This window comes from Oncorhynchus tshawytscha, linkage group LG10 (assembly GCF_018296145.1).
Source record: "Oncorhynchus tshawytscha isolate Ot180627B linkage group LG10, Otsh_v2.0, whole genome shotgun sequence".
Classification (NCBI taxonomy): Eukaryota; Metazoa; Chordata; class Actinopteri; order Salmoniformes; family Salmonidae; genus Oncorhynchus; species Oncorhynchus tshawytscha.
Window position 1 is genome coordinate 21,410,053 of NC_056438.1, and position 13,652 is coordinate 21,423,704.

General features: G+C 44.8%; 1 protein-coding gene across 1 annotated transcript; it reads right to left on the reverse strand.

Moving 5' to 3' along the window:
* Positions 1–336: 336 nt before the first annotated feature.
* LOC112261041 lies at positions 337–3,079 on the reverse strand. The gene is made up of 6 exons (XM_024436398.2): positions 2,244–3,079; positions 1,744–2,097; positions 1,217–1,567; positions 981–1,112; positions 701–747; positions 337–546 (listed from the first exon to the last, which is right to left on the reverse strand). The coding sequence occupies exons 1-6, from the start codon at positions 2,284–2,286 to the stop codon at positions 415–417; spliced, it is 1,059 nt and encodes a 352-aa protein (XP_024292166.1). The 5' UTR covers positions 2,287–3,079; the 3' UTR covers positions 337–414.
* Positions 3,080–13,652: the final 10,573 nt, after the last annotated feature.

Consider the following 13,652-nt stretch of genomic DNA (forward strand, 5'->3'; position numbering starts at 1 on the left):
GATCAGTTTAGCTGAGTGTTAAATCTATTTAGGGTATTCAGAACACCACAGATGTTTTTAGGCTACAGCTAAAACAAGAGTTTGAGACAAACTAAAACATCAGTCAATAGATGCATATTTACAGTGCGTTATGCAACCAAAAATAGCGTTCTATTGACCATAAGCCTAAAATGATTGTTGTAAACTGAATCTGTTTGTGAAATTCAAGGACAGAGAAAAACATGAATGCAAATCAAGCAATATCTCAAAATGAAAGCAGTTTCATGTTTTATTGGATCTAAAATGCACAACAGTATTTATGTTAAAGAGATTGACAGAATAAAATTTTAACACACAATGAAAAGCCATAGTTAATACATATAGTGTAGAAAACACAATGTCAATGCAAGTTATTAAAGAGCAAAAGTCTATATTTCAGTCCATGTTTTGGCGTCTCACCCCAGAGTAAACAGTGTCTCTCCCCATGGCGCTCCTCTGTCTCCCGGCCTTCACTTTCTTGCGGACGACGTTCAGAGCGGCGTAATGGATTGTGTCAACATCTTGATCCTGAGAGGAATAACAACAATACATTCCAAATATTTGGTATTAGACTAAAACATTAATGGTGAAGCAAAACAATTAAAGTGTATATTTTCATATTTTGATTCAATAAAAAAAAACATTGATTCAGCAACAGCTCAACAAAACAAGGTGTGTGTACCTGGTTATGACTGGGGACCTCCGGAGTACTTGGCTGAGGGGGCGCCCCTTTTAATCAAACATTATCGTCATCATCATCATCATCACCATCATCAACAAAAACAACATCATCATCATCCATCATCATCATCATCATCATCATCATCAATAACATCGTTATCATCAACTTCAATTACATCCGCATCAACATCATCAAACAATTAATTAGTCAAGTTTTATGAAAAACATGTCATGTTCCCTGTACCAACAGTTTCAGCATATTGCACATTGATAAAACTTACCTCTGCACTGTTCACATTCTCTACTGCTGATCTTATACAACACACAACCAAGGACAATGATGATGATGAAACACAGACCCAACGCTGCACCCAGACAGTACACCAAGAGAACACGGTCCTCCTTACAACCATCTGTAGAAATTCAGAGAGTGATAGAGGAGATTCAGGACATTTTGCTCCACCAGACATTGAGTTTCTTCACAGCACCATGAAAGAATATCAGAATTATCACTTACGGACAATATCCAGCTTGGTCCCGTTCCCAAACAGTATCTCCCCACATGAGGCCACAGCACAGTAGTAAGTCCCAGCATCAGAGAGGCTGAGGTTCTTCTTGGGGAGGTTGTAGACACAGCTCTGTGTAGGAGACCCAGCCTCAGGGCTCTTCTCACACTGATCACTCCTGTCTCCATGGGTGTAAATGACTCCTGATCGGGATTCTCGTGAGTCATGTCTGAACCAATAGACACTGTGTTCTCCTGCACAGGTCTCTGTGTGTATTGTACAGTTCAAAGTCACAGAATCTCCTGGCTGGATTGACCCAGACACAGGCTGCTGAAGCATAGTCATATTTCTGGAATCTGATCCTGACAAGAAGGCCAATAAACCAATTTAATCTCTCCAGAGTATCCCTGTGGCAAGTGTTGTAACTCCACATTTATTCAATTAAGATCTCATCTGAGAATACCTCATATTTTCACTGTATATCTGTAAATTCGGATTTACAAAAAGTAAATAATAATAATAATGACTTTCTCTTTACCTTTTATGATGAGAATGACTCCTTTTCCAAATTCCAAATTGTTTCCATAAGAACTTCCACAGTAGTATGTGCCTGAATCAGAGAGTTCCACGTCTGCGATCATTAGATTATTTTTCCCTTGGCCACCTTCCACTGAGAAGCGAGGGTTATTCTTGAACTCCTGGTAAAATGTTGCATTCCTGTCATACTTATAGATGGTCGAGATGAGCTGAGGAATATTTTCAAAAGTGTGCTTGTACCAGGAGAACATTACTCCCACCTCGCCTTTGTTGAAGCAGACCAAAACCGCTGCGTCTCCAACGTTGGCTGACATGAGACCAATCTCCTGACTGATGGATGAGGATTCAGTCCCAGCTACTCCATGAATTAGAGAACATAAAAATATATTAGCTGTTACATACCTTAAATACAACTTTGGATGGTCGTAGTGTCCGTAGAACAATAATGGGATACTTTGTGTCTCCAAATCAAGAAATGTAAAATGTATAAGATGGACTTACCCATCTCTACGAGAAGTGGAAATATCAGACACAGTGCGATCATCTTTAAAGTTGTCAGCTCTTCACAACTTGGGTCTTAAGTGGAAAGAGTCCACCCATGTAGACAACACTTCAACAATGGAGTTACAGGTGATTGGTCGAACTGGACCGCATCATTTTTGTTAACGCGGTGGTCTTTACGTGTATCTTTTACAGTTCAGAGTCCCAGAATTGTCCTAGATGTAGAGTCTCATAAATTAGATATGTACAAATTGAGCACTGATTTTTGAAGCACGGTTTCCCTCAGTCTATATCACTGCAGCTGCTGTTGTCTAAGAGACTCAAATTTGTGACCTGGTTTTGAACATGCATGCTATGACACTGTCATCCACTAGGGCTTCTATCAGTCACTTCACCTCACTAAAAACATCTAAAAAAACATGACAAACACAGCAAATACAATACATTAGTTTTATTTTTGTGATCTACCCTTCAGGATTTACACTCAAAGGACAAGATAGTTTGAATGCCCTCCTATGACATTGTTATTGAATAGGTCCATGGCTCTAGTCATCTAACATCACACTGAAAATCAGGGATTGTGTTTGATTGAGCATACTGTATTGATCTCTACGTCAAATTACCTAATGTAAGTGCTATACTGCTTTGTTAAACATTTGTTAAACGGAAGTAAATGCAACGAAACAGGGATAAACATACCTGAATTTGTCCAATAGAAACTCTAGTTTGCAACTGTTGTACTGATGATTGCACCCTAGATCAGCTAGATGCAGGCAGGAAGTGTACAAGGCGGTATTGAATGTGTCACTGTGTCCATCTGTCACTGTCTGTCAACTCAAAATGTTGTCTCGACCTGTGTGTACCTACATTGTAAACTTTCATTCATAGGCTAGGTTGTAGCATCCTCATGATGGGCAGGGGCACAACTTTCACTGGGGACGGGAGGACGGGCGGTCATAGAATGCATAAAATACTTTCTGAAATTGCATTTTTGTCCCTCCCAGTTTTGTCATTACAATGTGATACACAAATAATGACTTTGTGCTTTAGGACCATGTGGATGCCTCAGAGTGGTGGGGTAGGCTGTGTGGAGTGTTCAGTCTTTTGATTTAGGACCGGATTTAGAACCGGATTTAGGAGCATGGACACCACAGAGCGGGCTGTCAGGCTGTGTAAAGGCAAAGCATGGGAGCATTGAGCATAGTTCAGAGTGTATGTGTTGCACTCTTTCACCGAGTTGTAAAAGAAAGCAGAGCAGAAACGAGTTACTCTTTAGTTTATCTATGTAGCTGGCAAGGTAACTGCTGTTTAACTTAACAGAAAAAAACAAAAGTCGTGTTTATTCGCAGTGCTGAGCTAGTATTGTAACTGACATGTAATGTTAGCTAATGTTTCATCCCCTCTTGACTGAGGTGAATGAATAAGCTACGCTAGCGAGTAGCTACCACAGTCAGGTCAGCTCTAGCCTCTAGTTATCTGTCAGATAGCAATATGAGGTGGCTATTATTACTATCAAACAGCTGTTGTTGTATGGAATTGTTTGATAGCCTTTGATTTGCCCTTTTTCAGAAGTAAATGAACTTGGCAAGATTTTGCCAGTTAATGTGTTAGAAAGAGACCTGGCCAAAAGTTGGCTAACATTAGCTATTTTTGCCTCAATCACACTAGACCTGAATCAAATGATGAAACCATCGGCCAAACGATTGAAGATTGATATTGTTTTTACAGTGCAATGTGAGTTTTTCTTAGTCAGTATGGCAATGTAATGTTATTGATCTGTCAGTTTCCCTAGCTAATTCCCTACTTTTCACACTGACACAGTAATTAACAGCTTTAATGTTATAGGCTTCACTGTCATGGTGCATAGTAGGGGAACCTATTTCTTCATCCCGCTCCTGCCAGACCGATTTCTTGATTTTCAGACAAGCACCTGCTGGCTTTCTGTCTGACTCCGACCCGCTACCGCAAGATCTGGTCCCAAACCCAACTGCAGTCCCGCAATGTTAATGTTAGTGTATGTGATGCAGCTCACTTGTCAGCCATGGTCTCAGCAATTTGGCACCCTATAGTCAATAACACATGCACAAAAATAACTTAAGAAATAGGTTAAATTACCAGAGATTCTCACATGGCCCTTATATTAGGCTATCTGAATTTTTTATTACAATTTTATTTAACTATGCAAGTCAATTAAGAAGAAATTCTTATTTACAATGACAGCCTACCGGGAAACAATGAGTTAACTGCCTTGTTCAGGGGTAGAATGACAGATTTTTACTTGTCAGCTCAGGGATTCGATGTAGCAACCTTTTGGTTACTGGCCCCATGCTCTAACCACTAGGCTACCTGCCACCCCCAAATTGCCAATATGCTAGATTTAGTTGGAAGATACCAGAGTTGGAAATATTTTTTTATAGCCTACCTTTTAGGAGTGGGAAGATTTTCCGATGGAGAAATATGGGTGATCAATATTTAGGCCTTATAGTAAACTATAGCCTAATCATAGGCTTATTTAAGAAGTGCATTTCCTTGGAAAGATAACTGCCCCATGCTTTTCCGCCCATGCAGGCTATAGCCTGATCGCGCAGGTATGACTTGAAGCAGCAAGAATGACGACAGTGACACTTGCTCCTTTTTTCCATAGACCTATAAGATATAGCCTACCTTTTAGGAGCACAATTTGCAGGCAGAGACAAATAAAGGGGTAATGAATACTTATTAAAAATGAAAAGGCGCAACGCTCGCTCACCATAGTAGCCTAACCTATGTGCGTGTTTTGCCTTTTCCTTTTCAATGATGATTATATTTTTGGATTGCACTTCGACTCACATTGGTTATTAAGCACCCTCCACTTCTTTCCATTATCAACATTTATTTATAGACACTGTAGTAAACTACAATCTAATCATATTTAAGTTCATTTCATATAAGTGAACTGCAACGTGATTCTACACCCACATAGGCAGTCGGCTCTATTTCAATGACACCACACACTAAGCACTTGAACTCTCACGCCCAGCTAGGAGAGGAAGGCTGCAGTTGAAGCAGCAAATTCTTAGTATGTGAAGTGCCATGTGGCATCCCGCTGGAATGCAGCCCTCTAGTGCACAGTCAGTAGACAACACTATGCTCACCATGTCTTGATCAGATGGTGACTGGTGTACCAGCAGGGTCAGACAGCCAGGGAAGACCAGTCTACTGAACTCAGGTGAATTTTGCAGTATATTAGCAATGTGATGATGCAACGTCCCATCTTGAATTGATGGGTAGAACTACAGTAGTTACAAGTCAGAATTGCAAATATCGCTGAAGCTGGAGACTTACATTTCCCTCACTAACTTTAAACATCAGCTATCTGAGCTGCTAAACTGTGTAAAACACAAAAGAGGACATATTTTCATTTGTTATGCTCTTGTGAAGGCTGGATGAATTCTGGCAAAGAGTACGTTCTTTTATCATAGTATGTCTACAGCTTCTCCCTTCTCCCTGTTTTTCTTTGCTTGGAAATGTTGATACTGTATCCAAAGAAACTGTGTAACCAAGCATTTATAGTGGCTAACAAATGCATTGCCATTAATTGGAGGGTTGGTTATCATCCCAAAATGTGAAGTTATACATCCCTAGCTTTAATTTTATTACCATGTTAAGGGTATACTGAGCGACTTCCATAAGGTATGTCTTATGTGTAATACAGTACGAATAAAGGAGTCTGTATTGAAAACATGGCCAAGTCAGGGGAAATATCTATTCAGGCAATTCCTAGCTGCTGGGCTGCTCAGTCCTGGCCCTGTGGGTCTGCCGTCCTGTGGGTTGCCACTCTGGTCTTGGCCTAACACACAAAACCAATTGTTTAACTAAGATCCTAAAGTTGAGTGGGGTGTGTTGGTTTGGGGCACTTCAGGGTGGTGGACCCCTGAGGACAAGAAAAAATAAATAAAAATTATATAAAAGAAGAAAATAAAAGAATAAAAAAGTAGAAAAATAATACCATGAGGAATAAATACACAATTAGTAATGATACCTATATACATGGGGTACCAGTACCGAGTTGATGTGCAGGGGTACGAGGTCATTGAGGTAGATATGTACGTAAAGGTTGCGATTGTAACGGTTTTCTAGTGGTGATGAAGGAGAGTCGGACCAAACTGCAGCGTGTCGATTGCGATCCATATTTATTAAACAAAACGTAAACACGACTAAACACTAAACACGACTAAACACTAAACACTACAAAACAATAAACGTAATGAAAACCGAAAACAGCCTCTCTAGTGCAAACTAACAGAGAGTACAAGTAAGACACTAAGGACAATCACCCACGACAAACTCAAAGAATATGGCTGCCTAAATATGGTTCCCAATCAGAGACAACGATAAGCACCTGCCTCTGATTGAGAACCACTCCAGACAGCCATAGACCTTGCTAGACAACCCACTAAGCTACAATCCCAATACCACCACCAAAACCCCAAGACAAACACACCACAATTACAAAAACCCCATGCCACACCCTGGCCTGACCAAATACATAAAGATAAACACAAAATACTTTGACCAGGGCGTGACAGAACCCCCCCCCTAAGGTGCGGACTCCCGAACGCACCTCAAAACAATAGGGAGTGTCCGGGTGGGCGTCTGTCCATGGTGGCGGCTCCGGCGCGGGACGTGGACCCCACTCCTTTAATGTCTTAGTCCCCTCTCCCTTCGTCCCTGGATAGTCCACCCTCGCCGCCGACCATGGCCTAGTAGTCCCCACCCAGAACCCCACTGGACTGAGGAGCAGATCGGGACTGAAGGACAGCTCGGGACCGAGGCAGCTCGGGACTGAGGGGAAGCTCGGGAGTGAGAGAAAGCTCAGGAGTGAGAGGAAGCTCAGGAGTGAGAGGAAGCTCAGGAGTGAGAGGAAGCTCAGGAGTGAGAGGAAGCTCAGGAGTGAGAGGAAGCTCAGGAGTGAGAGGAAGCTCAGGAGTGAGAGGAAGCTCAGGAGTGAGAGGAAGCTCAGGAGTGAGAGGAAGCTCAGGAGTGAGAGGAAGCTCAGGCAGGTAGATAGATCTACCAGCTCCTGGCTGGCTGGTGGTTTCAGCAGATCCTGGCTGACTGGCAGATCCTGGCTGACTGGCAGATCTGGAAGAGTCTGGTTGACTGGCAGATCTGGAAGAGTCTGGTTGACTGGCAGATCTGGAAGAGTCTGGTTGACTGGCAGATCTGGCGGCGCTGGGCAGACTGGCGGCGCTGGGCAGACTGGCGGTGCTGGGCAGACTGGCGGCGCTGGGCAGACTGGCGATGCTGGGCAGACTGGCGGCGCTGGGCAGACTGGCGGCGCTGGGCAGACTGGCGGCGCTGGGCAGACTGGCGGTGCTGGGCAGACTGACGACGCTGGGCAGACTGACGACGCTGGGCAGACTGACGACGCTGGGCAGACTGACGACGCTGGGCAGACTGACGACGCTGGGCAGACTGACGACGCTGGGCAGACTGACGACGCTGGGCAGACTGACGACGCTGGGCAGACTGGCGATGCTGGGCAGACTGACGGCGCTGGGCAGACTGGCGACGCTGGGCAGACTGGCGACGCTGGGCAGACTGGGGGCACTGGCGGCGCTGGGCAGACTGGCGGCACTAGCTGCTCCATATAGGCTGACAGCTCTGGCGGCTTCTTACAGACTGACCGCTCTGGCGGCTCCGTGCTGACTGGCAGCTCCTTGCAGACTGGCAGCTCCTTACAGACTGACAGCTCCGTGCAGACTGACAGCTCCGTGCAGACTGACAGCTCCTTGCAGACTGGCAGCTCCATGCAGACTGGCAGCTCCATGCAGACTGGCTGCTCTATGCAGACTGACAGCTCTGGCTGCTTCATGCAGACTGACATCTCTGGCTGCTCCATGTAGACTGGCTGCTTCATGCAGACTGGCAGCTCGGGCTGCTTCATGTAGACTGACAGCTCTGGCTGCTCCATGCGGACTGACAGCTCTGGCTGCTCCATGTAGACTGACTGCTTCATGCAGACTGGCAGCTCGGGCTGCTTCATGTAGACTGACAGCTCTGGCTGCTCCATGCAGACTGACAGCTCTGACTGTTCCATGCAGACTGACAGCTCTGGCTGCTTCATGCAGACTGGCAGCTCTGGCTGCTCCATGTAGACTGGCTGCTTCATGCAGACTGACAGCTCGGGCTGCTTCATGTAGACTGACAGCTCTGGCTGCTCCTTGCAGACTGGCAGCTCCATGCAGACTGGCAGCTCTGGCTGCTCCATGCAGACTGACAGCTCTGGCTGCTCCTTGCAGACTGGCAGCTCTGGCTGCTCCATGCAGACTGACAGCTCTGGCTGCTCCATGCAGACTGACATCTCTGGCTGCTCCATGCAGACTGACATCTCTGGCTGCTCCATGCAGACTGACAGCTCTGGCTGCTCCATGCAGACTGACAGCTCTGGCTGCTCTATGCGGACTGACAGCTCTGGCTGCTCCATTCATTTCTCTCTCCTCCAATTTCCCCATTAACTCCTTCACAGTCTCTGGTTCTGGTCTCCTCCTTGGCTCCTCACGATAAACAGGGAGAGTTGGCTCAGGTCTGACTCCTGACTCTGCCACACTCTCCCTGAGCCCCCCCCCAAGAAATTTTTGGGGCTGATTCTCAGGCTTCCATCCGCTACGCCGTGCTGCCTCCTCATATCTGCGCCTCTCAGCTTTCGCCGCCTCCAGTTCTTCCTTGGGGCGGCGATATTCTCCAGGCTGAGCCCAGGGTCCTTTACCGTCCAGTTCTTCCTCCCATGTCCATTTCTCCAGGTGGTGCAGCCTCTCCCACTGCAGCTGCTGCTGCTCCTGCTGCTGCTGCCTCTGTTGCCTCTCCTGTGGTTCCTGCCTGTTAACACGCTGCTTGGTCCGTTGGTGGTGGGTGATTCTGTAACGGTTTTCTAGTGGTGATGAAGGAGAGTCGGACCAAACTGCAGCGTGTCGATTGCGATCCATATTTATTAAACAAAACGTAAACACGACTAAACACTAAACACGACTAAACACTAAACACTACAAAACAATAAACGTAATGAAAACCGAAAACAGCCTATCTAGTGCAAACTAACAGAGAGTACAAGTAAGACACTAAGGACAATCACCCACGACAAACTCAAAGAATATGGCTGCCTAAATATGGTTCCCAATCAGAGACAACGATAAGCACCTGCCTCTGATTGAGAACCACTCCAGACAGCCATAGACCTTGCTAGACAACCCACTAAGCTACAATCCCAATACCACCACCAAAACCCCAAGACAAACACACCACAATTACAAAAACCCCATGCCACACCCTGGCCTGACCAAATACATAAAGATAAACACAAAATACTTTGACCAGGGCGTGACAGCGATAAAGTGACTTGGCAACCGGATAGATAATAAACTGTGACGGCAGCGTATGTGATAAGTCAAAAGTCTGGGTATCTATTGATAAACTATTGATTTCGGGGTAGAAGCTGTTCAGAGTCCTGTTAGTTACAGATTTGGAGCACCGGTACCAGCTTGCCGTGGGGTAGCAGAGAGAACAGTCAATGACTTGGGTGACTGGAGTCTTTGACAATTTTTAGGGCCTTCCTCTGACACCGCCTGATTTAGAGGTCCTGGATGGCAGGGAGCTCTGCCACAGTGATGTACTGCGCCGTACTCACAACCGTCTGTAGCGCCTTGCGGTCGGATGCCAAGCAGTGATGCAGCCAGTCAAGATGCACTCAATGGTGCAGCTGTAGAACGCTTTGAGGATCGGAGGGCACATGCCAAAACTTTTCAGCCTCCTGAGGGGGAAGAGGCGTGGTCATGCCCTCTTCACGACTGTGTTGGTGTGTGTGGACCATGGTAATTCCTTATTGATGTGGACACAGAGGAACTTGAAGCTCTTGACCTGCTCCACTACAGCCCCATCAATGTGGATGGGGGCGTAATTGGCATTCCGTTTCCTGTAGTCCACAATCAGCTCCTTTGTCTTTTTGACGTTGAGGGAGAGGTTGATGTCCTGGCACCACACTTTTAAGTCTCTGATCTCCTCCCTGTATGCCAGGCCTGCCCAACCCTCTTCCTGGAGATCTACTGTCCTGTAGGTTTTCAGTCCAACCCTAATTTAGCATATCTGATTCATCTAGTTAAGGTCTTGTTGAGCAGCTAATTAGTAGAATCAGGTGTGTTAAATTAGGGTTGGACTGAAAACCCACAGGCTGGTAGATCTCCAGGAAGAGGGTTGGGCAGCCCTGCTGTAGGCTGTATCATAGTCTTTGGTGATCAGGCCTACCACGGTCATGTCGTCAGTAAACTTGGTGTTGTAGTCATGCACAGCCACACTGGCATGGGTGAACAAGGTGTACAGGAGGGGACTAAGCACATGACCCTGAGGGGCCCCTGTGTTGAGTGTCAGTGTGGCGGATTTGCTCTTGCCTACCTTCACCACATGGGGGCTGCCCATCAGGATGCCAGGGATCCAGTTGCATAGGGAGGGTCCTTAGCTTATTGATGAGTTTGGAGAACAATATGGTGTGGAAAATTGAGCTGTAGTCAATGAACAGCAGACTCATGTAGGTGTTCCTTTTGTCCATGTGGGAAAGGGCTGCAATAGAGATTGCATCATGTGTAGATCTGTGAATTGTAGTGGGTACGGGGTGTCTGGGATGATGGTGTTGATGTGATCCATAGTGACGGACCATAGTGATTTAGACAGGTTACCTTGGCGTTCTTGGGCACAGGGTCTATGGTGGCCTGCTTGAAACATGTAGCTATTATGGACTGGGTCAGGGAGAGGTTGAAAATGTCAGTGAAGACACCTGCCAGCTGGTCAGCACATTTTCTGGTAATGTATGGATTTGCGGACTTGTTAATGTTAACCTCATTGAATTAGAAGTCCATGTCCAGGTTAGTGATAGCTGTTCTGCTGTCCAGAAGCTATTTTCGTCATAGGAAACCATGGTGGAAACATCAAGTAAAAAAATATTAAGATCAGCACCAAATAATACACAAAATATCACAATTGGTAAGGAGCCCGTACAATGTCCGCTATTACCTCCAACGACATTCCACATCAACATCAGCATTATGCACTCAGCATTATGGAGATAGCTTGGGCAGAAGGCAATGTGATGGACTAGAGTCCAGGGGGTGTACTTGTACATCAAGTTGCCTCCAGCTACAGAAACAGGATATAGGCTGCTGCTCCTATGAGCCGTTTCGGCTCGCAAAAGCCAAGGCTCATACCTTATCTCATGCCTTGGCTCATGCCTAGTCTCATGCCTACTTCTTTTTGACACCTAACTGGAAAACCTCCTGACTTCAGAGTCTGGAGGCTGTTTTCATGATGTCGACACAATGGGTCAATAATGAAGGGGGCTGTGATTTTTACTGGTAGGTTCTCCTCTGTCTTTCCCAGTCAAACACCCTCATGGACAGCCACACACAACCCCCTGTGTCTGCTATGATACAAGTGTACACTACGTCTTTGAAAGAAAACCAGGACATTTATGTGTTTATTGGTCTGTGACCAACTGACATCGCTCCCAGTTAGAGGGGAATACGGCAGTCCAAGAGTTGACACACACAGGAGCTACATAGACATCCTGTTGAAAACCACACACACACAGAAACACAGAGAGCAGGTAGGAGGGTCCTGTGTGCACAAAGCCAGGAGGCCCACCTGACCAAAGTGTTGATGTGGCCTTGTCTGGGGCTTACAGAAGACTACGGAGTACCTGTGAACTTGTTCACTGTGTGGGGGTGGGTATGAATGACATGCTATCAACACAACTAAAAGAGGACAACACATTACAGAAAAGACTCTTGAATAAATAGGTTGTTTCCCATACTTATACAACTACACCCTGGAACTCAATACATATATACACACAAACACCAGTCATTGTCTTGAGATCACTCTGCTACCCATTTTATTTTGAATGATTGTGTGGCCCCTCCTGGTAACTAATCTACACTCCATAATAACTTAGTTGATATTAGTAGTAATGATCCAGTGGTGATGACTAATCTAGACCGTTTGATACAAGTGACTCTATGATTCTAAAATGGATTTATAACATGATACAGATGTGTAATATGTATGTAATAAATGTATATATTACCTTGTTATAGATTCTTAACAGCCACACAGTGTCTTTGTTGGGCCTTTGCTGACAGATAGATAGCATGATCTATCACAGGAAAGTATTTTTTCAACAATTCTTAGTGAACAATTTGAACATTTTGACAATTCTAAAAGTTTCTGCCAACTCTACTGTTCAGGCAGTTATGGGGACTTCCTTGTACACTGCCTCAACCTATTGAAAGATAAATGAAGTGCAGTATTTCAAGCTGCACAGATGCATATTCACTTGTTGTATTGTTTGTCAAAACGTCTCAGTTACAATGTGGACATTGTCATATTCAGATGATATTTTCAACAATATCAGCTCTCTTCAAAATCTACTCAGCTAAGAAGTCTATTTTTAGTTCAGGCTTTTCTCATGAAGAGATTGAGCTCTTACTGACATGGGTGTGTTGTGGTTTTAATGCACTGAGGTGTGTGAAGACAGTGTGAGGTGAGGACTGATGGTCATGCCTGGGAGTTTAGATTAGTTTAGGGACGTCAGAATACCACAGAGATCTGATACAGGATACAGCTTAAAAAGGAGAGTTTGAGACAACTGAAGTGTTATTCAATATACAGTTGAAGTCGGAAGTTTACATACGCCATAGCCAAATACATTTCTACTCAATTTTTCACAATTCCTGACATTTAACCCTAGTAAAAATTCTGTGTCTTAGGTCAGTTAGGATCACCACTTTATTTTAAGAATGTGAAATGTCAAAATAATAGTAGAGAGAAGGATTTATTTCAGATTTTGTTTAACTTTTAACTCACTGTATCACAATTCAAGTGGGTCAGAAGTTTACATACACTAAGTTGACTGGGCCTTTAAACAGCTTGGAAAATTCCCTAAAATTATGTCATGGCTTTAGAAGCTTCTGAGAGGCTAATTGACATAATTTGAGTCAATTGGAAGTGTACCTGTGGATGTATTTCAAGGCCTACCTTCAAACTCAGTGCCTCCTTGCTTGACATCATGGGAAAATCAAAAGAAATCAACCACATAAAATATATTTTAGACCTCCACAAGTCTGGTTCATCCTTGGGAGCAATTTCCAAAGGCCTGAAGGTACCACGTTCATCTGTACAAACAATGGTACGCAAGCATAAACATCATGGGACCACGCATCCGTCAAACCGCTCAGAAGGAGACGCGTTCTGTCTCCTAGAGATGAACGTACTTTGGTGTGAAAAGTGCAAATCAATCCCAGAACAACAGCAAAGGACCTTGTGAAGATGCTGGAGGAAACAGGTACAAAAGTGTCTATATCCACAGTAAAATGAGTCCTATAT

Coding starts and splice junctions, on each gene's coding strand:
- LOC112261041 (XM_024436398.2), bottom strand. CDS start 2,286: ATGATCGCACTGTGTCTGATATTTCCACTTCTCGTAGAGATGG. Junction 1,568..1,743: donor AGTCATTCTCATCATAAAAG/GTAAAGAGAAAG, acceptor CCTTCTTGTCAG/GATCAGATTCCAGAAATATG. Junction 748..980: donor AGAATGTGAACAGTGCAGAG/GTAAGTTTTATC, acceptor TTTGATTAAAAG/GGGCGCCCCCTCAGCCAAGT.